General features: G+C 43.3%; 1 protein-coding gene across 1 annotated transcript in view; it reads right to left on the bottom strand.

The window, feature by feature from the left end:
- Window positions 1-26,983, bottom strand: part of LOC147103116 (CUB and sushi domain-containing protein 2-like) — a 904,868-nt gene that overhangs the window by 29,815 nt on the left and 848,070 nt on the right. The window contains exon 4 of the mRNA XM_085962436.1: window positions 3,432-3,626. Coding sequence (XP_085818562.1) covers window positions 3,432-3,626 — 195 coding nt within the window. The remainder of the gene's footprint in view (window positions 1-3,431; window positions 3,627-26,983) is intronic.

Here is a 26,983-nt window from a genome sequence, read left to right as displayed (position 1 = left end):
TGTGAAGGGGCTTGATCGGGTGGATGCGGTGAGGATGTTCCCAATGATGGGTGAAACTAGAACTAGGGGGCATAATCTTAAAATAAGGGGCTGCTCATTCAAAACTGAGATGAGGAGAAACTTCTTCACTCAGAGGGTGGTAGGTTTGTGGAATTTGCTGCCCCAGAAAGCTGTGGAAGCTACATCATTAAATAAATTTAAAACAGAAATAGATAGTTTCCTAGAAGTAAAGGGAATAAAGGGTTACGGGGAGCGGGCAGGAAATTGGACATGAGTCTGGGTTCGGAATGGTCATGGCCCTGTGGGTAGTGGAGCGGGCCCAGGGGCCGTGTAGCCTTGTTCTGCTCCTACTGTGTTCTAATTCTGTTAGATTTCAGGAGATGGTTTTATTCCTGTTCCTGGCTGGGGTGGAGATCGCCTTTACAGAAGGTAAGTACTGTAGAAAATATAGGGACAGAGTGATCTCCTGGAAGAATTTCGATCGCCTAGATGGGTCGGAGAGGAATTTCCCAGATTTTTTTCTCCCAAATTGGCCATTGGGTCTTTATCTGGTTTTTCGCCTCTCCCGGGAGATCACATGGGTTCGGGTGGATGCAGAGTGATAGAAGATTTGAGGTTAGGATCAGATCAGCCATGATCTTATTGAATGGTGGAGCAGGCTCGAGGGGCCGATTGGCCTACTCCTGCTCCTATTTCTTATGTTCTTATGTTCCACAATCCTTATATCTCATTGGTGGAGGATACCCTGTTGGTTGTCCTATTCACTCAGGTCCCAGATGCCCTGTTTCCCTCACTGAGTCATTATCAGTGCGCACTTTCAGCAACTTTATGGGCAAAAATATCTTGAGTTGAAGGGTGCGGGGACAGGCGTCCCTGGCATAGCAAAATCTGGCCCCATGTTACAAATTTCCAGTCTGCACTACCTATTCTTTCAAGTTCAGTGTCAGTACTCCAGACCATAGCAGACACTGGGTCTGCTTTCAGGAGGGTAACTGTAGAGCCCAATATTGAATCTTACAATAAAGTGTGCCATCTGTATTTCTCCTATCTTTTGGAAGAAGGCCTGATAGGTACTGTATTGAGATGAGGCCAGTTGTAATCCAACAAACTAGTTTATTTTTCATGTAATACTTGACTGCACAGAATACAGTTTTTAAAGAGAAGTTCAGTCTATTTCTTACATATTCATCACATCAAAGTGAGCTAAACGTAGCCCTTGATGTGGGCCTACCTTCCTTTTGTAAGTCAATATTTATTGACCTGACTGATGCTAACCTTAGCAATAAAAAAAGGTTCCCTGTCTCTCTGACTGTTTTGGACTCCAACTCATTGCATGATGGCTTCCTTTCCAATCAGAGAGGCCGCCAAAAACTTGGTCTCTGACCCTTCCCACAGCTCTCTGTCAGGAACTGGCTTGTTGCACTGTTAATGCAAACTACCGCCTCCCCTCCCCTCCCCTCCCCTCCCCCCACATCACATGGTCTGGCCAGCTACAAGTCTTGCTGTCCTAACAGAAACCATTCTAACATTGCATCCAACTCCTCTCAGGAATATTCTCACACTCCATTGTCTCAAACTGATATGGATAACGGTTCTAAAGACTAACCCATTGTCAAAATTCTGATCCATCATTTGTTTCAATTACTCCAGGATTTTTTTGCTGTCAGACCTTTTCTTATTTTATGTTTAATGACATTTCTGCCACTAGAGTTTGCATGGAGTTTGGAATTAACTCACCCAATTTCGAAAAGTGAAATATTAAAGAGAAGAGTTAATACATTTCACTTTTACATTCTTATGCAGAAATGTGCTGCTCAAACTCAGACTAGTGGACCACATCAGATTTGACATTGAGAGCTGGATTTTGCCAGCCCTGGGGAGGTGGGTTTGGAGACGGGACTGCCGGGAAAATGGCAGAATCTGGGGGAGGGTACCCATCCCGCCCCCAACCTGCCTCCGTGCCATCTTCCCAGGAGGCGGGTAGCCAACCCGCGCCGGGTCCCGTCTCCTGGAGGCGGGAAGGGGATTACAGCCACTTAACTGCCTGTTAACAGGTAGTTAACAGGCAGTTAAGAGGATTATCCCCATTTTTCCACCAGAGGCGAGCAGTGGGTCTGCAGGGGTCGGAGGGGTGCAAAAGTGCGCAGTGGAGGTACGTGATGGGTGCAAGTGTGGAGAGGTAAGTATGTGAGGTGAGTGGAAAGTGATAGAAAATGTTTACTTACCTTTGTTTCTTCCTGCAGGCTTCAACAGTTGGGGATGCGGAGAGTCTTGCATCTCACCAGCAGAGATGACAGATGGCTGCTGCATTCTCCGATGCAACAATCATCTAACTTCTGCTCACAAAAGAGGTTCAATGAGTCTTGAATACAAGGACTCATCAAACAACAGAGAATGTCAGTGTTTGACAGCTTCACAGAACAAGGTCAATTAAGGGAAAATAGCGTGGGTTGGCCAGAAGTTGATGGAGGCGGGACTAAAACCCAACAAGTGAGAGTCCCGCCTCCAAAAACTCCCCGTTGACAAAGTCCAGCCCTGAACTACTGAGTTGTACATTATTGTAATTTTCTTCTCATTAGTTATTTTATTTACAATTTTTCACTTGCAAACTTACCGGTTATATTTTACAAATTACCAACAAATTGCTCTTCAAAAAACTGTGTTTAGAAATGGAGGAAAAGAATCATTAACATGACAAGATTACAGAAAATGAAGTGAAATTTACAAGTATAAAGTTCTATAGCCTTGTTCATTTTAGTTTTATCCCCATAAATCTTTGTCATTCTGTTTCTAAACTGCACTTGCAGGTATAGAATATTCTCACTTGCGAGCCTGTGTTGGAGTTCGCAGAACCAAACTCTTTACTTCAATTTTTAGCCTTGCATTTGTGTAATTTGTCTGTGTTGAGAAGTTTGACTGAGTTCCACAACTTCAGGTTCTCTCAATTAAATGGGGTCGGGTTAATTTTTGCGTGATGAACTACTTTGTTTATAAACGGAGAAGAATGAGATGGTGTGCTTAGTGCTGTGATGCCATCAGATTGTGCTACAAGTATATTTTTGTCAACAAGATTTAAAACAAAATATAACTGCCTAAGATGCTTTGCTGCACCGCAAGACTGCAGTGGCAGATTGTGTGTAATTAGCAGGAAATGAACCAGTTCATAAATTCACACAGTACAACAGCACTTTTTCAGTACTCACACAGTTCAGTGAAATGATACATTTGCAGGACTTTAAATGTGAAAAACAAACACAAAAGAGATGGGTTACGTCTGATAAATGCTGCCATGGTACGCAAGCATAGCACTACTGTATAAACTCTCGTTGATTTGTATTCCGAAGAGTAGTTTATGAGAACTATCAAGTCACTGATTAAAGCACATCCCAATTCATCAGTTGAAGATATGATTCGTTCAGTTTTCATTTTACCTCTGCAAAAGGGCACTGGAAAATCCCACGACGCACTGTTCTCCGAGCTGGCAAGACACGTCAGCACTGCATGTCCTTCAAGGAAGTGGCCAGCATTGCAGCTAAATCGGATTTTGTCCCCTATGTTGAACGTGGAGCCCTGCTGCAGTCCATTCTGTAATTTGCCAGGATTTCCACAAGTATGACTTGGTAAAACTGAAAGAGATAAAAATAATATTTTTATAAATTGATGAGCTGCTCATTGTTCTCAATTATAATCATTTGTCTCTTCAAATTCACACAACAGAATTTTGAATTGAAACCAATGACATTTCACTCCTGCAATATTGCTTTACTTTGTAAAACCATATTTTAATGGATTTTACATTATTAGAACACATCCACTGCATCAAGGCTCCCAAACTTGAGCTGATTTGCATAACTTCACTGAAAAGAATCCAAACCTCATTATTATAAATCTGCAACTATATCCACACAATAATTCAAAGTGCTGCCTTTCATTAGCAATTATATTTTCCCTGCTGAATTTTTAAAAAAATCCATGAGTTTCAGGGCCTGGAGATTCCGCAAGGTCACAGAATCACAACAGTGCAGATAGAGTCCATTTCGGCCCATCGAGCCTGCACCGACACATATCCCACCCGATCCTGTAACCCCTACACATATCCCACCCTATCCCCGTAACCCCACGTATTTAATCCCCCTAACACTAAGGGTCAATTTATCATAGCCAATCAACCTAACCCACACATCTTTGGACTGTGGGAGGAAACCCACGCAAACACGGGGAGAATGTGCAAACTCCACACAGACAGTCACCCGAGGCTGGATCATACTGTTTCTTTCAGCGCAATTCGCCCGAAATCAGGCAAAGCAGTGCAAAAGATCGCGGAAATTTAAGCGCAAATTACGTTCAGCGCAACTTGAGTTTCCGCGATCTTTTGCGCTAGTTTAAAAATCATCGCGCCAGAAGTCGGCCCCACCCACAAAACTGGACATGCCCCCAGATCGAATTAATCACCATTGAGTTTCCGCTAATTGCGCTCATTGGCGGGCCTTCGAGAAGGCTCTTAAAATTAAATTGTTAGGCGCAAGGATAATACGAACATTTTAAAAGCTTTTGAATATAATTTTTAAAAAATTTACTAAGAAACTGGCTACTGTGCACCAATGTAACGAGTAAATGGTTCTGTATAGTTTTTTAAAGTAATTTTCAGTTATTTGAGATTGGGTTATTCACAGATGGTGGACTAGACACCGATTAAAAATGCTTATTTTTCGTGATTAACACATTTTCAGCTGTATTAAGCAAACTGCACCAAGTTACCACTCTTAAATACACAAGGAATATTTTTTAAAGCAACATTTTAAAAAAATAATAAATTACGTCCTAGAATGCTGCCCAATTGCGCTGGTTCATGGCAGATTTTGCGTTCGGTGATATGGAAATGAGTTTGAGCGGAAACTCGAGAGAGAAAAAAAACACTTCTCAAAACTAGCGCAATTTTGAGCACAGCATGCGCCCAGATCGCCGATTGCGGATACTCTACCCTTAGTTTCTGAATTCAGGTTGTTTGAAAAACTATAGCGACTCCAGCACCAATCCTTGAGGCTCTCCAGGAGGGAATTTTGATGTATAGAAGCTTTGTGAGGTTAACTGTTATGTTATATATGAGTCACAGACTTTTTGTTTTAAACTGGGTGCTGGGTGGTATTGGAAGCTCACTAAATACACAAACATATGGTATTAATCACAAACTGAAACCTAACAACGGTCTACCTGAAGTGAACATTTTCACACACAACCATAAATTGAGGCAATTCTACCACAAACAATGCCAAAGCCAGAAATATAGCTTTTTTGAAAAATAGATCTCAGAATTGTATTTAATAGAATCAAAAGCTTCAGGCAAAATTATCAGCATGTCTGATAAGGACTAGATAGTCACTGATCTGCAACGTGCCAGGTTAGGGGCCTGCCTTTAATACCTTCTGCCTGTTTATATTAATGTAGAAGTGAATTATCTTGTGCTGACATGTATTATTTTTACAGCAGTACAGGAGCCAAAATAGCAGCCAATGTCATCAATGATGCAGCAGATTATTTCCAAAATTTTCAAAGACACTCCTTCATGCATATTTATGTTCTTTGAATAACTAGGAGTAACTTTACACCCTGATTATATTGAGAGATTTTAACCAAAGTAGCAGATGTAAAGTACCAGACTCAACTTATCCGTGCAATTTTATGACATTCTGCACATACCCAGACATAGCAGACTCTTCAGTCTTCCCAAATAAAACTCATTTTGTGAATTGAGGCGCAACGGTACTTCATATTGATCAAGTTCTTTATCCATGATGGACCCATAATATGTATTGTACGAGAGGTTTTAAAAAACATTGGAAAGCCTTGCAATCAGCACTTGTAGGATATTCGAAGATTATAAAGTATAATATGAATTTATTACATGCCATATACCTACTTCTACATTTGATAAGGTGTCAGATATATTAAAAGTTCTTAATAGTAAATTTCCAGACAACTACCTTTTGCTTAATGTTAGTTTATATTTCATTTTACTATTCTAGTTATCTGTTACTATAGAGAGGTAAGATTTTCTAATGTCAAACTCCATTTATTCTGCAGATTCACAGAGGGAAGGGGTTGATTCATGTAAATGAACACACTCGGCTTTGAATTCTCTCCTTTAGTGCAGTCCCACTGAGGAATCTGGTCACTGTAGCACCCTAACTTAGGGCTGGATTTTGTCAGCCCCGAGGAGGCGGGTTTGGAGGCGGGACTGCCGGTAAAGTTGCCGAATTTGGGGGTGGGTGGCAAGCCCGCCCCCAACCCGTCTCCGTGCCCTCTTGCCAGGAGGCGGGAAGCCGTCCTGCCCCGGGTCCTGTCTCCTTGAGGCGGGAAAGGGATTCAATCCTATTAACTGCTTGTTAATAGGTAGTTAACAGGCAGAAAATATGATTAGCCCCATTTTTCTATCCGAAGTGCAGGCTTCCCGACCTCGGGGAACCCTGCCAGGGTGTAGGAGATGAGTAGGAGGTCTGCGGGGGTCGGAGGGGTCTGAAAGTGCAATGTAGAGGTGAGTGATGGGTGCAAATGTGGAGTGGTAAGTATGTAAGGTGAGTGTAAAGTGTTAGAAAATGTTCACTTATCTTTGTTTCTACCTACAGCCTTCAGCCGCTATGGAGCCGGAGTCCTGACATCTCCATTGTAGATTTCACAGACTGGCTGTTGGGTCCTCCGAACCAACAGCCAGGTGATTTCTGCAAAGTTGAAAGGTTTGATGAGTCCTGAACAAAAGGACTCATCAAACTACACAGAATGTCAGTGTTTGACAGCTTCACAGAGCTGTCAAATGCTAAATTTCTTCTTTCAAAAAATCTTGCCAGATGACACGTCATATGTTGATGTGCTCTGTCAGTGACTTCCCCCTAATTGGCCTGCTGAGCCCACTGGGCGGGCTTAACAAGGCCAATCAGGGGAAAATCCCGCTGGTTGGTCAGAAGCTGATGGAGGCAGGACTGAAAGCCGGCAAGCAGCAGTCCCGCCTCCAAAAGCTCCTCATTGACAAAATCCAGTCCACTGTATTCAAAATGATGGCATTACTTTTGTGGAAATTAGGAGCAAGATACACCAGAAGGAGGCTTTCAAACTGACACTATGGGCGCGATTTTGCTGGCACTCAGGGGGTGGGTTTGGAGGTAGTTCAAAGGGTAAAATTGTTTTGATTGACGGTGGGTTGTGATCCCGCCGTCAACCCGCCTCCAAACAATTTTCCCAAGTGTCGGGTCCCCGATTTGCGCATGGACCCGACATCTAGCAGCGGGAAGAGGATTAAAGGCAATTACCTGCCTATTAACAGGTAGTTGCTAGTAGTTCACAGGCTATATTTGAATTTTGCCACTTCTGCCTCAAGTTCCCGACATCCAGATACTACGCCAGTGTAAGTGTGGCATGTTGTGAGTCTGCTGTAATGTTTCTGGATTGATGACAGTTGCAGAAGTCGTGTGAAGGATCCAATGTTGCACTGGTGAGTCTCAGAGGTATGAAAATGTTGGGAAATGTATTTTTAATACATTTACACATTTCTTTAGGTTACAAGTTTTGAAATCCATGTCCAGTGCCACTTCATTGGGAGAACCTCTTTCACCAGTGACAGATTGCTCCTGTCACCTCAGCTGCAGCTGCCATCTATTCCAGCCTATGGAGGGAGTCATTGGAGAGCCTGGGTTCTAGAGTTCACCTTTGTGCAGTGATTGTCAGTATTTGCAGCACTTCAATGCTGTGAAACACTGAGAAATCAACTGTCAAAAAGAAATTGTGCGTGGTCCCTTTAAGGCAACCGGCAGATGACACGTCATCAAATGATGTCATCAGACCCGTTTCCTGTTAATTGGCCGGCAAGCCCACAGGGCGGTCTTAACAAGGTCAGTCAACGTAAAATCACGTCTGTGGGCCGGATGCAGCTGGGGGCGGGACTGGAAGCCAGAAACCACCCAACTCACCTCCAATGATAAAATTGTGGCCTTTAAAAAGATTGAACTGATGAGAACATTCTGAAATTTATTAACATCCAATATGTGAGGAAAGTTGGATCACACAGAATAAGGATCCATGACCATGATTGTTCTTATTAAAGGAGAAGGAATGTCTGAAGGAAATGCTTTCTGTTCAATATGTTTCCCCATATCTGTCTTTTAAAAAAGACCATTCGCCTGCATGAAATAAAATAATATGTTCTTTAAACCTCATAGAAACCAATCATTTCAGTCTCCTTGCTCCTCAGTTGATGGGGCAGGCAAGCCTATTTACTGAAAAAGGTCCTGGTACTTAACCTTGGCCTGGGGATTTACCTTGTAGTTCAAGCTGCCCTGCTGTCAGATCTGGAGTTGCAGAACTCCAACAAAAAGCCCCCTAGTGGTTGAGTAGCAAGCAGATGGTGTATTTTGCCATGGTCTGACAGGTATGGATTAGTTTCAGGCTGAGCCAAAAGGCCAACTCTCACCAAATTCAATGGAGCCATTTCAGGACTCGTGTGGCCCACCCTTAAGTTACTGGATAAACATAGTGGAATCAACTCACATTTGCACAGAACATGCCCAAAGCTTGCATTCATTGCAAACAATGGCTATCACGCATATTTTCCCCCAAGTGTTGACCACCCCTCCTCCTAAAGTTCAGACAAAAGAAGTTAAAATAAAGTAGGCAATCTCGTACAAAGACTGACACTATCGGGTTACATTCTCTACACAATTTCAGAAGCCCAAGCCCAAACAGCTGAAGATCCTGACAAACAATGGTTCAATGAGATAAAGAACCTCTCTTTGTATGATAGCAAAATACTGCAGATGCTGGAAATCCGAAATAACAACAGAAAATGCTGGAAAAATTCAGCAGGCCAGGCAACATCCGTGGAGAGAGAAATAGAGTCAACGTTTCAGGTCGAAACCCTTTGTCAAGACTGAAAATGCACAGGAAATGAAACAGATTAAAAGGCCAGTTTGGGGGCTGGGAGAGAACAAAAGAGAAGTGAAGAGACATTAAGAGGTATTCAAAACCAGACGAGATGGTGATAGGACTAGTGGAGACAAAAGACGGCTCTAGATTAGGTGTGAAATGCGCTGGCAGAATGGGAGACAGCTGTCACGTGGGAGAGAAAAAAAGGGGGAGAGGGCCAAAACAAAGGTGTGGATAAAAAATATAAGTAAAAATGTAATGGGGGCCGAGGTTATGATCTGAAATTGTTGAACTCGATATTGAGTCCGGAAGGCTGTAAAGTGCCTAATCGGAAGATGAGGTGCTGTTCCTCGAGCTTACACTGAGCTTCTGTGGAACAATGCAAAAGCCCGAGTACGGTGAGCTCTGAGTGGGAATGGGGCGGTGAATGAAAATGACAGGTGACCGGAAGCTCGGGATCATCCTTACGGACTGAACGGAGGTGTTCTGCAAAGCGGTCGCCCAATCTGCGTTTGGTCTCCCCAATGTAGAGGAGACCACATCGTGAGCAGTGAATACAGTATACTAGATTGCAAGAAATACAAGTAAATCGCTGTTTCACCTGGCTGCTTTCTTTGTATGCTTGAAGCTTTGAAGCCAGATTCTTGACAATAACATACTAAATGTTCATATTCAATTTAAGCACCTTTCAGACAAATTATTTTGACAAGTATATTTATGTAGTTTTGGTGAAAAAAGAAAACAAACAACTTGCATTTATATAGTGCCTTTCACAACCTCCGCACATCCCAAAGCGCTTTAAAGCCAATTAAGTACTTTTTTGAAATGTAGTCACTGTCGTAATGTAGGAAACACAACAGCCAATTTGCACACAGCAAGCTCCCATAAACAGCAATGAGATAATGACCGACCATCTGTTTTTAGTGATGCTACTCTAGTATTGTCAAGCAGCAATTGGTGGATCAGATGTCTGAACCAAGTTTTAATTTGGATAAAGTAAAGGCACTAAAAAGGGAGGTTTTGTCTTAGCTTTTCAGAAGAAAGGGAGATTTTTGAAAGGAAAAGGAGTATTAAATTGTGTTAAAGTACAGTTCAGAGAGAAGTCTAAGAGTGGCATTTAAAATAAATTGGATTAACAGTACGATAAAGGTGTCAGCTTTAAATCAGAAGAATATCACCAATGAACCAGGAAAGAAAACAATTACAGCCAATTTGCTAAAGGTGTAGCCCAGAGGTTGGAACCAGTGCACTGTAGACAAATGGCTTCAATATATCTGTTAACCTGCAACATGATGAAAGAGTTGTGTGTTTTTCTATTAACTTCATCCGATATAAAGGGATATTTTCCTGGGGCTGTGCCCAGATTGGATTGCCTATGTGCAGCGAATATCAGAAGATCAGGTGGGGCAGAACAATCGCCTGTAAAGGAACCCACCCAATTTTTCTACATTAATTTAAATGGAGGAAAAAATCAGTTGGGTTCCTCCATGGGCATGTACTCCAACCTGCCCAATTTGTTGATACTTGTTGTGCCCAAGTGTTGGGATAAGGGCCCAAGACATTCTCCCCTATAGAGCATGATTGCTACCTACTTGACGATATAAACTGAAAAGGGTTAACTTTGTCAAGCACATTCAGTAGTACTCAAACTGATTATTACTGATACGTTATGTTGAACTCACCGAAGGCTGTGAAACCGTAATTTTCATCTGATTTATGCAATGTTAAATTGAACAGTTAATGTAGTATTACCATAATTCCAAACCAAGTGTTGTTTGAGATAGTGATCCTCTTACCCTTGACAACTGTTCTGGACTTATGGACCATTTTATATGAAGATAGCACCCTCTAGTGGTGGTTATGTATTAGCAGTGTTTGTGTGGGAGGAGAGGTCATTTGACCTTTCTTCCTGTGTGAGAGGTCATTTGACCTTTCTACCTTTCTTCCTGTGTGATCCAGGAAGTAGAATCCCAGGAAGTGGAATTCCAGGAAGAACCTGGCTTGAGTAATGGAGAATTCCATGAGGGATTTGCAATCCAATATAATCTGATCCTCTATGTTAGGCCAGGTGCAATATCTGTGAGTATCTTTGTCTATTAGCATGATAGTAACTTTGTCAGTGTAGTATTTTGATAACACTATGTTTATAAAAGGTTAATATTTGATAGTTACAAAAGTTAGTCCAAATGTTAGTTAGTTATACAATTAGTCTATTCTACTGTTGTAAATATGTTTATATCTTATGTAATATTGAATGTATAGTACTCAGTTTATGTACAAAACATACTTTGTCTTTGTTTACAGTTTCACAAATTTGTTCAAGTAAAGCTTCAAAACAGCAAACGGCTTCACGAGGAATTATTTTGAATAAGTGTTTAACTTGCTGGATAACTAGATAGGAGCACATCTAGCGAGGCCAGTACAACAACGCTGAAGTGGTATAATAAGTTATTTGCTGTGCATCAAACTAAAACTTGTTGAGTCCTCCATTTTTTTGAGGCGAATTAATTTAAGCAGCTCTCATTAACTGAGTTAATTTATTTAGGAGAACTTGAGGGATAATTTATATATCATGAATCCTGGACACAGACCTAAAACCTACTCCATTTTCCCGAAAACGCTAATTGTAAGAGTTGCACTTTGTAAAGTGAAATTGTCTATGATATCAAAATTCTAGTAAATTTAAATAATTGAGAACAAGTGAGCAATAAGAGACAATGCTATTCTTTGTATTCTCCACTTCTCCATTCCACTCCCACTCTGTCCTTGGCCTCCTACACTGTTCCAATGAAGCTCAACGCAAGCTCAAGGAACAGCATCCCATTTCTCAATTAAGCACTTAACAGCCTTCCGGCCTCAACATTCAGCTCAACAACTTTTGATCATAACTACCGCTTCCATTTTCTCGGACAGCAGGTGCTGGTATAATGGTTCTGTTGTTACCATTTACACCTCATCTGGACCCATCTTTTGTTTCTTTATTTTTCCCATTACCACCCCATTTGCTTTGCACCATCAACCCTTTTGTCATTGAATCACTCCTGCCCTCCACCCTATCACAGACCTTCACCATGGTTCTTTCCTTACCCCCCCACAACCCACCCCCGCTCTGTACTTGCTTAAAAACTGTTGCTAGTTAACATCTTCCAGTTCTGATGAAAGGTCATCGACCTAAAACATGAACTCTGTTTCTCGTTCCATAGCTGCTGCCTGACCTGCTGAGTGTTTTCCAACATTTTCTGATTTTTCTCAGATTCCCAACATCAGCAGTATTTTACTTTTGTTTGTTCTTTGTTTTGATGGCCCTAGGATAGTTACATTGGGCCTAAAATTGTGGCCACAGGCTTCCCGCAGGTGAATGCCTCTGATCCACAAGAAAAGTACGCACCTACCTGGTGTCTCCGTATCTTCGGACTCTTCCAGTCCTGGGCCTGTAGGCGTATGCCTGCGTGAAGGCCCACGTATCTCAGGGGTGCATGCGGTTCGCAAGCGTTCCCCGGATCACGTGGGGGAGGCCAACCAATGAGAAAGGGAGGATTCCTATTATGCTTATGGGGATTCCATTTACGTACGGAATCCCCATATGCATATTAGGAATGACATTAAAAAAAACACTTTCACACAACCTAAAGAAAAATAAATCAAATTAATAAAAATAGAATTTAATTTAAAACAAAAATTAAATTTAAAAAAAAAATGTAAACATTTTTAAAGGGGCCAAAACATAACCTAAACTAATTTTCATGATTTTTGAATGTTTAAATGATTTTAAAAATGTTATTTTAATATTGATTTTCAACCTCACACTGGTAAAAGAAGGCCCTACACCTGCTTTTACCAGGTGGAAGGGTTTTGTGAGCATTCGCTGGGTAGTAACTCTCCGCCAGCATATGTCCATTTCCTGCAGATGCGGATGATCTGTCAAGAAGAGGCACTTGCGCATACACTGTGCGTACACGGTCATAGTCCCCATAAAATCCGGGCCACTATGTTTTAGCCTGGTTTAATGGCCCGGTATTTGCGGTGCGTAACAACAGCAAACGAAAGCTTTGAAACTGACCGCAAACTTCAGGATATAGCGCATGTGCATCTTAATGCAGAAATCCTGAAGTTGCAGTCAGTCATTCACTGCACCGACACTGGCTGTGGTGTGCCCACCCACCGCCCGCAACCCCCCACCCCCACACAGCTGACAATCAGTGCAATCAGTGAAACTGATGAAAACTTCAGCTTTTCAGCGCTAATATCGCTGTTAAATACTCCATTAAAAGTTAGACCCTTTTGAACATCATATTGACTGCTAAACAAACCTTATGGCCCTGGAAAACGAATTTGAATGTTGTGGTGTGTCAAATTTACCCACTTTAATAAAAATTACAATTATTAAGAAACTTTAATTTTTTTGTATTGTTTTTAAAAGTTTTTTCTTCTTTATTTCAAGTTTACCTTTTCCCCATGAGAGAGCCCCAATCTTTGCTTGGCTCTCTATAGCATTTCAAAAAAGTTAGAATAAAAGGAGCTTATTTACCTCCCGGTTCCCGGTCTGTGAGAATTCTGCATTGTGATTGGCTGCTTAGACAGCCTGTTGACATCACAGCAGATCGCGTCAGAGATTCCCCATTAACTTACACAGATTTCAACTGAATGTCGGGAAAGCCAAACTTCTCGCCACAGAGATCGCAAGATCTTTGTGGGAAGCTTACTTCAGGGCCAGCAGCAAACACCTTTGCTTTGCCACTGACCACAAATTACAGTCCACTGTATTTAACTGAACAGTTTGGGAATTTACCAACATGTTAACTTAGGGCTGCATTTTGCCAATGGGGAGCTTTTGGAGGCGGGACTCCCACTTGTCAGGTTTTAGTCCCGCCTCCATCGACTTGTGGCCAACCCACGCTATTTTCTCTTGATTGACCTTGTTAAGCCCGCCCAGTGGGCTCAGCAGGCCAATTAAGGGGATGCCTGTTACAGAGAAGGTCAGAACATTTTTTGATAGATGAACTGTCTTCATTTGACAGCTCTGTGAAGCTGTCAAACACTGATATTCTCTGTTGTTTGATGAGTTCTTGAACCCACTTGCACCCATCACTTACCTTCACAATGCACATTTGCACCCCGCAGGCCCCCGCAGACCCACCGCTCGCCTCGGTGACCCTGGCGGGGTTCGCAGCCTTCGGGAAGCCTGCACTTGTGTGGGTAAAATGGGGATAATCCTCTTATCTGCCTGTTAACTACCTGCTAACAGGCAGTTATGTGGCTGTAATCCCCTTCCCGCCTCCAGGAGACAGGACCCAGCGCGGGTCGGCTACCCGCCTCTTTGGAAGATGGCACAGAGGTGGGGTGGGGGCGGGATGGGCTCCCGCCCCCAGATTCTGCCATTTACCTGGCAGTCCCGCCTCCAAACCCGCCTCCCCAGGGCTGGCAAGATCGCGCCCTTAGGGCTTGATTTTTTCAATGGGGAGCTTTTGGAGGCGGGACTCCTACTTTTTGGGTTGTAGTCCCGCCTTCATCGACTTGTGGCCAACCCATGCTATTTTCCCTTGATTGACCTTGTTAAGCCCGCCCAGCGGGCTCAGCAGGCCAATTAAGGGACACCTGGTTACTGGTGACGTCAGCGATTGACATTTCATCTGTCAAGAACTTTTGACAGATGAAAAATCAGCGTTTCACAGCTCTGTGAAGCTATCAAACACTGACAATCTGCCTTCTAACTTGAGTCCTTCTACTCGGACTCAGTTAGAGAGCTCTCCAGACCAGAAAGCAGAGGCTGCAGCTTTTGACAGTTCAGCGGTCACAGAATCACAGAAATCACAGAAACCCCACAGTGCAGATACAGGCCATTTCGGCCCATCGAGCCTGCACCGACACATATCCCACCCGATCCCCGTAACCCCTACACCAACACATATCCCACCCTATCCCCGTAACCCCACGTATTTAATCCCCCTAACACTAAGGGTCAATTTATCATAGCCAATCAACCTAACCCGCACATCTTTGGACTGTGGGAGGAAACCGGAGCACCTGCTTTCTGTGCCGATGAGCTGAGGGACTCCCGAGAACTGAAGGAAGGAAGCCTGCAGGAGAAAGTAAAGGTAAGTAAAATTTATTAAAACACTTTACACTTACCTCACACACTGACCTCTGCACACATGCACCCATTACTCACCTGCACAACGGACATCTCAACCCCTCCAACCCCTGCGGACCGACGGTCCGCCTTGCTAACTTGGCTTGGTTCGGAGCCGTCGGACAGCCCACACTTCAAGGCTAAAAATAGGGATTAGGCAAAAAACTGCCTGTTAACTACCTGTTAACAGACAGTTAATTGGCGCTAATCCCCTTCCTGCCTCGGGGAGGCGGCTCCCAGCACAGGTCGGGTACCCGCCTCCTGGGACATTGGCACAGAGACGGGTTGGGGGCGGGATGGGTTCCTGCCCCCCGATTCTGCAATTTTTCCACCACTCCCGCCTCCAAACCCGCCTCCTTGGGACTTGGAAAATCGAGCCCTTAGTTTCCTTCTGGTTAACTTGGCAAATGAGCCCAATTATTTTTTCTTCACAACCATACTGATTATAATTTCCTAATTGCAGCTGTAACAACAGTAAGTTATAAGTCTATTTGTACAAAATGTTTTATTCATCAGCCTGCTTCATACTTGTTATGTGTAAAATCTTCTGATAACCAAAATGATCAGATTTATTTTGAAACAGACAGCAGTCGTTAGATTTTCTGACTTCTTTCAGCAGCTGTTGGGCTGTTCAAAAAGGTCTAATTACTTCGAGATGTGTCGATGCAAAGCTATTCAACAAAACATCAACTGTATATAAAAAAGCTGAAATAATTAATTCTGTAATTTTGCCAATGAGATGCAAACTGGTTAATGAAGAAAATAACACATCGATTGTGTAAATAAGACCTGTGCAGGAATCAGGTGATTCTGAACGCTACTGCGCCATGATCAGAAGGGGTGAATTTCCTCGCGGCTTCTCCCGCTCTGCCCTCGCAATTCCGGCAGAAACTCTACACGTGCGTAGAAATTATGCCGCCAGGTGGAAGAAGCTCTGAGGAAATTCCTGGTATAAGATGCTAGGTCTGTGAGCGGGTCTTATTTTAAAGTTAATTTATACCTTATTTTAATTTAGGATAAGGAGGCCATTACACTCAGAACCACAATTTATCTCAACACTCACTTCCCCAATTCCGGATTATCTCATTTCCCTTGTACCTGGAGGTTAACAACCTACCAATTTCTTCCAGACCACAATTATACACAACTTGGTCACAGACCTGTTTAAAATGCCAGTAAGGGTGATCCATGTCCATGCTTCAATAACAGTGAGTGGCAGCTGGGTGGACCAGCCCACAGGCTTCACCGCAGCCACCACCTTGCTATCGGCTGACTGGGTACATGAGGCTGTGCCGTGAGTTGCTTGATGTCAGTTTGCACCCAATCCCTCACACCCAAGACCTTAACTATCTTGGAGCCACTCCACATTGCAGCGAGAACAACCACCAAAGGGAACCATAGAGCTGAGGTTGAAGGAATACAGCATGATATGCACCTCCCAGCCCTGTGACCTTTATCACCAAGAATGATAGGAAAAATAGAAAAGCAGAGTACTTTTTAAATGGTGAGAGATTGGGAAATATTGGTGTTCAGAGGGACCTGGGTGTCTTTGTACATGACTCACTGAAAGTTCACATGTAGGTACAGCAAGTAATTAGGAAAGCAAATGGTATGTTGGCCCTTATTACAAGAGGATTTGAGTATAAGAGTAAAGACGTCTTACTGCAAATATATAGGGCCCTGGTGAGACCACACCTGGAGTATTGTGTGCAGTTTTGGTCTCCTTACCTAAGGAAGGATATACTTGCCATAGAGGGAGTGCAATGAAGGTTCACCAGACTGGTTCCTGGGATAGGGGGTTGTCCTATTAGGAGAGATTGAGTAAACTAGGCCTATATTCTCTAGAGTTTAGAAGAATGAGAGGTGATCTCATTGAAACATACAAGCTTCTTACAGGGCTTGACAGGGTAGATGCAGGGAGGATGTTTCCTCTGGCTGGGGAGTCTAGAACCAAGGGTCACAGTCTCAGAATAAGGGGTCGGCCATTTAGGACTGAGATGAGGAGAAATTTCTTCACTCAGAGGATGGAGAATTTTTGGAATTCTCTACCCCAGGAGGACTGTGGAGGCTCAGTCATTGAGTATATTCAAGACAGAGATCGATAGATTTTTGAATATTAAAGGAATCAAGGGATATGGGGATAGTGTGGGAAGGTGGAGTTGAGGTAGAAGATCAGCCATGATCTTATTGAATGGCGGAGCAGGCTCGAAGGGCCAAATGGCCGCCTCCTGCTCCTAGTTCTTATGACAAGAGCAGCAACATATGGGAACCCCATGACCTCCAAGTTCCACCCCCTCCCCCCACCACATCTTGTACCACCCTGGCTTGGACATATGCTGCTGCTGTTGTTCCTTCATCATCGCTGGGTCAAAATCCTGCAATTCCCTGCTGAGAACCCCATCACCACAATGACTGCAGAGATTCAAGAAGGTGGCCCAGTACCACCTTTTCAGGGGAACAATGGGCCATTAAAATGGCCGTGTCAGCACTGACCAAATCCTCAGAACAAATGAAAAAAGTCACCTTGAAACTTCTGGTGAGGCATTTCCCCACGGGAGGGCAAGAGGGAAATCACCATTGGACAACTTGAGCATCTCCAAGCAGCTAATTTTAGAGCTGTAGCATTTATTAAGTTCAGCCAGTAACAAACTAGAAAAAAGGTTGCAGACCATCAAAACATGTGGTTTGTATTCAGGAGCCATTTTAGTATACCGCATGCAATTGACAATCATACAAACATTTTCAGGTCAGAGGAAGCAGTCAGGGAACCTCTAGCACTGAACAATGGATACAAAGTGTCACCAACATGGGCAACATTGATGGAGACCTGGGACTAGGATATCAGTGTTCCTCTGGTTGTGTGGTATGGGGAGAAAAAAGAAATGGAACAGTGTTGAAAAATAAAGCTTTGACCCAAAACTTAATTATCTGTGGTTGGTGCCCCAGCATAACACACGTGTGCTTGAACTTGCTGTGCCATGGTTCATGGCCATAATTCCCTTTATGGTCAACTTTAAAAGAAACTTTCATTCATACATAATGGCCCTGAAATTAGGATCGGGAGCTTGCCGCGTGTGCAAGCCCCCGATGTGCACTCACCCTGCGCGCCGACATCTGAAGCCCGGGCCTGCTTGCATTTCCTGTCACAGGCCCGGTTCAGATGTCGGCGCGATGTGCTTACCTGATCCAGCGGCGTAGTTAGTGCGATGTGCCGGCTGGGATCAGGTGAGCACTGTGCAGCCAATCAGGGGAGGGGAAACTCATTCATGAGTTTGACAGCAAGAGCTGTCAAACTCATGAAAAGTATGAGCTGCCAAAACACTACTTTAACTTTAAATAAAATTTTAAAAAAAACATCCCACTGATTATATTAACTATAAATAAGTTTAAAAAAATGTTTTAAACAATTAGTCAATTTTTTGAAAAAAATAATTTTTTTAAAAATAGGGTCTAAAACTAAACTTACCATCCTGTAAATTCTTTAAAAATAACAAAGCTGTGGAAAAAAAATTTCTACATTGTACTAAAAGCCCACTTACCTGAAAAACTAAATACTTACGTCTTGTTTTTCCACGCGTAAAAACCGGAGGCCTTTACACGCGCGCAACTCTGGAAAAAAAAGGACTTTTACTGCGCACGCGCTGCCTGTGCAGTCGCGCGCGTTCTGCCTCTTAACCCCTTGGGTCAGAGGACAGGAAATGCCGGTTTTCAGCACATGCGCTGTGCATGCTGAAAACCGGCAATTCCTCCGGGCACACGCGTGAGTACCCCGTCCGTACTCACGCGTTGTGCCCGGAATTACTGGGCCATTAGGTTTTTTTTCTCCACAGGTGAGGGAAAGAGAGAAGGAAGGAAGGTTAGAGGGAGAATTACCCATGGCTGTTCTTTCAGCCAGTTATTGAACAGTACTAAGGATTGGGAGCAGCTGCCATTTTGCCATCACATCCTGGCAAAAGGAAGGAAATCAAACATCTTTAAAAGTAGATCTTTCTGCTGACAAACCCACACCACTCATCAAGAATAAAATTTCAGCTGAAGTTTTCTTTTCCTTACGTATTTTAATACAGAACATTGTGTACGTGCATTTTACATTAAAAATACTCGATGAAAAGGGATGGATTAAGGGGGAAAAATTGAGGTGCGCCCCCTCTGGGGCGCTAACTTCGCCGGGGCGCTACTTTTAGAAAAAGTAGTGCCCCCGCGGCTGAACTTCATCAGTAGCGCCCCAAGAGGGAAGTGGGGCACTACTGGAAGTGCCCCGCCTCCCTCTTGGGGCGCTGCGAGGGAATATCGCGGCGCTATGTGCCGCGGTACTGCAGGCCTTCCTCCCCTTCTTAAAGGGGAAGAGCCTTGCGCAGCGCGTCCCGGGGCCCAGCTGAGCCACCAGGGATCGGAGTGCCGGCAAAAGAGCCCAGCACTCAAGAGAAGTGCTGGGCTCACAGAGAGCTGCCGGCACTCCGCGGGGGGGCTTCTCGGAAGACCGGGGACGGCAACGGGGGCAGGTGCTGGCAGGTGGCCAGCAACAAAAATGGCTGCCTGGCACCTCGCCTTCAATTAGAGCCGCCCCAGCCGCAGGTAGGCCCCCCTGACCCCGTCGGACATAGCGTCTGGCAGTAAGTCAGAGGGCGCTACCAAAGATTGCGGCCGGGGCGCTGCGTACAGCGATGACATCATTGCCGGTGGCATAGCACCGTGGGGCACTAACGGTTACCACCGGCGCTAACCTCCTGCTGAATTTCGCGGGAGGCACTGGCAGCGCAGTATCCGGGCGCTGGTTGCTTTGCACCTCCCGTTAGTGCCCTAAGAGAATTTTTCCCCCTGGGTATCATCGCAGTGCCTGGCATTTTAGAACTTCCAGCAGTTAATATAGAAACTTTACACAATTCCTTTGTGACATTACTTCCAAACAAAATGCAGTAATCTAATGCCTCTGCTGAGCGCAATGCAAACCCCAGCAACATGTTGAGTTGCCACCTATCACAAGGCCAGCATTCACTGACCAACAATCTATCGGTGTTCATGAAACTGTAAAATTTGAGCTATCAGCCTCCTGCAGTACTCTGCAAAAACAATGCATAATCCAACTCTCACTTAATCTGTTGTGACATCCCCACCCATGTTGGAGCAGCAATTGAGAGTGGTTCACAGGAGAAAAAAAAATCCAACCGTGACAGATGTTAATAAAGAGTCAATCAATTTATACACCGCAGATAAACCATAGCACGTACTCCTTTCATGTATAGGAGGACATATTAGCCAATTAGCTCCCTGTCTATGTGCGGTCAGCACTCAGACTCACAAATTTTAAATAAAAGATTAGACGTTATTACGAAGCGACAGCGGCACTGAAGTAAGAAATTAGAACTGTCAAAGAGTGTACCGTGTTGATCTGTGTTATATCCCCTTTGTTTCCTGTAATCCATTTTGTCGGTTAGTTGCCTTTTAACAGCAGCCCATTGCATAAAACCTGAAGGGTCATTGTTGGCCTGGGCAGTATAGGAACTATACAAGCAGTGTAAACAACAACTAATATTTAAATAGCGCCTTTAACATTGTAAACGGCCCCAAGGCGCTTCACAATTTGACACCGAGCCATATAAGGAGATGTTAGGGCAGATGTTAGGGCAAAAGCTGAGTCAAAAAGGTAGGTTTTAAGGAAAGAGAGGTTGAGAGGCGGGGAGATTTAGGGAGGGAATTCCAGAGCTCAGGACCTCGGCAGCTGAAGGCATGGCTGCCAATGGTGGAGCAATTAAAATCGGGGACATTCAAGAGGCCAGAATTGGTGGAGTGCAGAGATCTCAGGCGAATGTAGGGCTGGAGGAGATTACAGAGATAGGGAGGAGGCGAGGCCATGGAGGGATTTGAAAACAAGGATGAGAATTTTAAAATCAAGGTGTTGCTTCACTGGGAGCCAATGTAGGTCAGCGAGCCCAAGGGAGATATGTGAGCGGAACTTGGTGAGAGTTAGGACACGGGCAGCAGAGTTTTGGATGACTTCAAGTTTATGGAGGGTAAAACTAGGGAGGCTGGCCAGGAGTGCATTGGAATAGTCACGTCTAGAGGTAACAAAGGCATGGATGAGGGTTTCAGCAACAGATAAGCTAAGGCAAGGGCAGATACAGGCGATGTTACGGAGGTGGAAATGGGCGATCTTAGTGATGGTGCGGATATGAGGTAGGAAACTCAATTCATAATCAAATATAATGCCAAAGTTACGAACAGACTGGGTCAGCCTCAGAAAGATGCCACGGAGAGGGATGTCATCAGTGGCAAGGGAATAGGTCATTGCATATTTGTCCCTAGAAATAGTTTTTAATATAAAAAAAAGCTTTAAACAGAATGGGGGTGGGAGGAGGAGTGGAAGGGGAGAGGGGATACTGAATGATACATTAGATTATGTACCAGCACTTTTATCTCAGGGTCACAAGTTCAAATGCACCCCACTCTGGGTGGGATGAACCTTTCCTCTCTGTCTGCTGACTGTAATGGTTCCACACAAAACACAAATCAGTTTGGTTAGTCTCATTTGATTTCCTAGCACAAAGCTGCAAACTGATTGGCACTCTCACTCAGGTTGGCTGGTGTGAGGAAATACAGAAATATCACCCTTGTGCAGTAGGAAGTGCACTTCTGAAGCTGAGGCACATTTTGGGGGGCAGAATAGAGGTAGATTGAATTTGCATCTCAACAATGCTATACTTAACCAACAAGTACTTGATGCCAACACTAGAAGCCTAAAATGGATCATGTTCCAATTTCTAGCACTAACATTCCTCATCTTGGTAAGTGCAAAATTCACAAAAAAACTAAAAGATCCAAAGAAAATAAGTGCAAAACTGCAATGCATATTTACAGGGTGCCTTTGAATTTATCTTTGTTCAGGGAACAAAGTTTGCCTGTAACACGATTCCTCCAATTGGGTTATTCTATACAAGTACCTTTAGCAAGTAAGTAGAGATACACAAATAAACTGACAGGCAATAGAAAAGTGCAGTCGTAACACCACATGATTGAGAAATCCAAGTCTTAGGCCCCCTCCCCATTCTTTGCTGACTATCTCATGTGGTCTTCCTGCAGAAAAGGAAAAGGTCAATCTCTGACAGCTCATATATGGGGCAGCACTGAACAGGACTGAGGGAAAGAAAACTCTGCATACATTTACTTGGAACTGTACTAAACCTCTGCTGACAATGCTGCCAGTTATCAAAGTGAATTTTTAGTTATTCATTCTTCATGTTCACAGGATTCATGGTTTGATGCTCAGACAGAAATTATGCAGTATTGATTTAGAACATATTAAACTTTCTTGTTGATCTCAGCTGGTAACTTTACGAAAATACCGAGGAATATTTGGGAAGCATTGAAAGGAGAATTTTAGTGTTGAGATGAGCACAAGGGATCTTATTTACATATTTCCTCCTTGTATTTGATTGTTTTTCCAAAATAACTGTAGTTACAATTTTCCACAGCAATTTGAGCGCATCCATTTTAATCATTACAAATGCTCAGCAGGCACAGTGAAGGGGAAAAAAGAGTGGTGGAAGACCAAGAACCACCTTAAACAGACTGCAACCAAAACAATTAATCACACTGTTTCCACCAATGTTCAGCAGAAGCAGTGCCAAGGAATCCTCTCACTCTGCTTCATACCAGCACATCTACTCCAATGAAAGCAGATGTCGAGATCTATAACAAGCAAGTTTATGCTAATTTTGTTGCCCCAGATGTAAAGTCTGTGGGTTGTTTAGTTAATTAATACACAGACTACCAGAGTAACTTAAAACAGGACTTTACTATTCGAAGGCCAGGGCGAATCTGCCCAATAAATCCTGACACAACACTTATATACTGGTGTGGTCACCGTCGGTATTACAGTATACAGAAGCCAAACAAAGTAGTGCCACACCTAAAATAGTTCTCTTAAAGGTGAACGGTTACATACAATAGTTCTCTTAAAGGTAGACGGGTACATACACTACACCAGAAATCTCCGTAATTTCTGCACGTACCATTGTTGTTTGTTTATTTATTCGAGTTATTCCCACAAGTCCGTGTTGAAGTTAGGAATTCACACAACTGAGCGGCATCTCTTCACTCTTTCCCTTGCCGCCATTTTTAACTATGGTATCTTCACACTCATGTCAACATACAGCTTACCGCTACAGGGCTGCGATTTCCGACCAGTGTGAAATGAGCATGGACAACGCAACAGGGTTTGCTCTCTAGCAGTATCTTGACAGAAAAGATAAGGTATAAAATAACTTTCCTATTCTAATAAATGCACGGCCATTACTTTAGGGCCGTTGATATAGAACTCAGAGATGATAAATGTATCTTGTGATTCACCTAATGGTTATTACTCTCCATTGTAGCTTGACAGAATATATTTCAGAAGAAACACCCAATTTAATCTTGGAGAACAGCAAAAAACATAAGTCTAAGCTTCATTCTGTTGAAAATCATATTTTCATCAATTAAACATGACAGTAGGACTACAACTGTTTTCGAAGTGACAAGAATATTCTAGAGATAGACAGATACAAGTTTGAAGTAACAATTTGACGGAATCTTTTGTTTGATTATCAGAATGACTTGCTTTACTCGGAGATGAAAGTGTACAGCAAGTATTTACTGTATATTAGTTCCCCTGTGATTGGAAATTCAGTACATTAAGTATGCCGTGGCCAGGCATGATGTATGATGACTATCTTTACAAGCAAGTGTGACAAAATCAAAATGAATTATGGCTGCTATACAAGTGGTGAGATTTATTGCATTTTATGGCTGGTCAGGATGTATTTAGTTTGTGTCACCTATAGCAGAATTTTATGAAAAAGAATTGATTTAAAAATCAACTGTTTATGTAGCTCGGCATTTGAGAAAACAGTTGAAGCTTAGTCATGTCACACTAACTGAAATGAGATTTTTGATTGCACTGGTATATAAATGACCTCAAATATATTCACACCACCGGCAGCATTATGTAACTCATCCAGTAACATTTGAGACTGCTTTTTCACAAGATTACCTTGTATCCACACAAGGATATTAAAGGCTAGAAACTATGTTGGCAATAAAAGCGAGCACATGTTTAATGTATTCATATTGCCTCCCTGTATCTACTATTAACTCAATTATTTTTAAATGGGTTAATAAGTAGCAGACAGAAGAATGCATTAAAGTGTTCATCGGCTAAAATCACCAACAGCAGTTACTAAGTTTAGACTGTGATCTATCATGAGAATGCGCAGGCACTCCACACTCCCATGAAACCCAATAACATCATGTCATCTGTGACATCAAAAAATTGAAATCAGTCAGCCACATAATAATACTAATTCTTTTTTATTTACATTCTCCACACACCAAAAGAGAGTTTGCACCTTTTAGTCCTTGGGAATCACATGACTGACTTGAAGACGAGTTTCATAGATGTGTTGTTGATACTTTGATACCTGTGTCCTCTAAAGAAAGGCAGCCAACATACCTGATTGTCAGTTCACTTTACCCCAATCCAGTATTGTGTCCTTGTATTACAGAAATTACCCGACAAAGCTTTCTGCACCCATTCAAGCAACTTGCTCGATAAACTACTACTGTTCTTTTCAGAAGAGGGTGGAAATATTCAAATATAGTTATTGCACTTAGGTTAGAGTAAGTAAAATAATTATGGCTTTGGTATCTTTTACAAAATGGTTTAAGGATTCTAAAGCATGTTAAAGCCCGATCTGAGTCACTGAGAGGCATGATTTATGCCGGCCCACAGATCACACTATGAATAGTTGGCCTGTTTGCCGAGGCTTCTCGATGCACACCTGAAAAGACAGGCCTCTACACCTGTCGGATATTCAAAGGATCAAAGAAAGTAGAAAAATTAAAGATGCACTGTGTCAAATTAAACTTTCAGAGTGCAGAAAATATATACTTCAGCCCATGAGAACTCCTCTGGGATTGTAAGTGCTTTAAAATTATCTTTAACGGTTGAAAAAAATAGCAATCAAGTCTCTTAAAAAAAAAGACCTCACGAGACACTCCAACAGTGGCTGGCACCGAACTAAAAATGATCGTTTGAAATCTGTGCCTTTCATACAGGCGCCGACTTCTCCCGAGGTTACATCATTAATTTAAGTTGCCACTAAAATGTAATTTCCCTTCTCAGAAGTCACCCAACCTCATCATCAGTATCAACTGGCTATGCTAAAAGAATTGGCACAAATGCTGAAGTACTCCCTAGTCCCCGAGTCAACGAAGCACCACTCAGCAAGCATTGTGATGGCATCTAGGCTGCAGGCAACTGCAATATTTAAACCTCTGGAATTTTTAAGCCAAGTTTCTGGTCATTTAAAAAAAAACACTGCTGATAAACCAGAATCCAAGAGTGAACCAGCTTTTTAAGGAGAGTTAAAACCACTGGATATCATATGCTGCAAACATCCTTCTGTGGGAACTATTCCCTCCATATCTCGGGCAGTCTCTCCCAAATTAATAACGTTCATATCCCTTTTTTAAATCTCTGTAATCTTTCACCCATTGAGTGTCTCCTTCCACAAGTGTAATCAATACCATCCTCACAAACAACCTTGCCTTCTGATTGGCTGCTATCAAGATGAACAGTCTCTTCATAATAAGATTCATAGCTTGGTCCTGTCCCAAAGAGGATTTTCACATTCTTATCCAATGTCTTAATACTCTCTCTAGAGTATCTGCAGCACCAGAACCATTGATTGCCCTCCTATGAAGTGTCAGTTGTGGCTCAGTGGGCAGCACTCTCTAGGTGGGAGGGGCTAGGAGTGAGCCAGGTGTTACTGGTTGCCTAATTGCAGCTGGGTGTTGGAGGGAGTTTTGTAAAAATTTGGTGGTGGGTTTTGGGGTGTTGTTTTCAGGTTTTAGGGCCTTTTTGGCCCACAAAAAACAGCCAGATGGCTGCTGAGGGGTCCGGAGTGCCGGGCCCCTCAGAGGACAATATTCCCGAGAGGAATTTAATTCGGGAAGAAACTGTGGTGGGAAGGGGGAAAAAAAGGCCCAAAGATTTGGGCCAGGACCTCAGGAGGTTTGGTAAAGAAAATACGGTGGTGGTGCAGTGTGAAGATAAGAAGATTCGAGCCTGGGATATAATCCAGGCGGTTCATGAGGACTGTGGCGAGGGAAGCTGCTTTGCCTGCCGACCAAAGCCGAATGTGGGATTTGAGGTGACGGTCAGTGGCCATGAGGAGGTGGAAAAACTGCTACTCAGTCTGAAAGTTGGTGAGAAATTCTTGGAGGTGACTCTGCTATATTCAGAGGAGGTGGTGGTTTCATTTTTGAACTTGCCAGTGTACATTGAGGATGAAGTGCTGAGCAAAAAGTTGGAGTCGTGGGACATTAAAATCTGTTCTGAAATAAAGAGGAGGTACTATCCGGGAACACGGGTAGCAGACGGAACCCGGTATGTAAAGGTGTGGTTTCCAGAGGGGGTGAGGTCTTTGCCGTACAGTAAGAAGTTTGAGACACTGGAAGGAGTGCAGTACTTTCGTGTGCTGCACGATAACCAAGTAAAGGTGTGCTACTGTTGTCTGAGACATGACCATCTTGTAAGAAACTGTCCAGATTTGTATTGTTACAATTGCGGTGAGTAGGGACATATCGCTCGGAGCTGCAAGGCGGAGAGCTGTGGGGTGTGTCACAAAGGCCCCACCCGCTGTGAGTGTGTGGCAGAAGGGAGCGATATGAGTGATGAGGAGATAGGAGAAGGAGATGGAGATGAGAGTGGATCGGCTGGAGGAGCGGTGCAGTCGGAGGACACAGCCGGTAAAATGAAGGAGAAAGGAGCACAGGAAGAGGCAGAGGATGGCGGAGCGGAGGACGGGATGGAGATGGCGGAAAACACGCCGAGTGCTGTGGAGGGGAACAAAGACAGCAGCGGGCAGCAAGGGTCGAGTGCAGACTCGAGCCTTAGTGCGGTTC

The sequence above is a fragment of the Somniosus microcephalus genome, chromosome 20, assembly GCF_052327205.1.
Source record: "Somniosus microcephalus isolate GS21.2 chromosome 20, FLI_Smic_1.0, whole genome shotgun sequence".
Lineage (NCBI taxonomy): Eukaryota > Metazoa > Chordata > Chondrichthyes > Squaliformes > Somniosidae > Somniosus > Somniosus microcephalus.
Note: the sequence above shows the minus strand (reverse complement) of the source record. Positions and strands in the feature narration are given on the sequence as shown.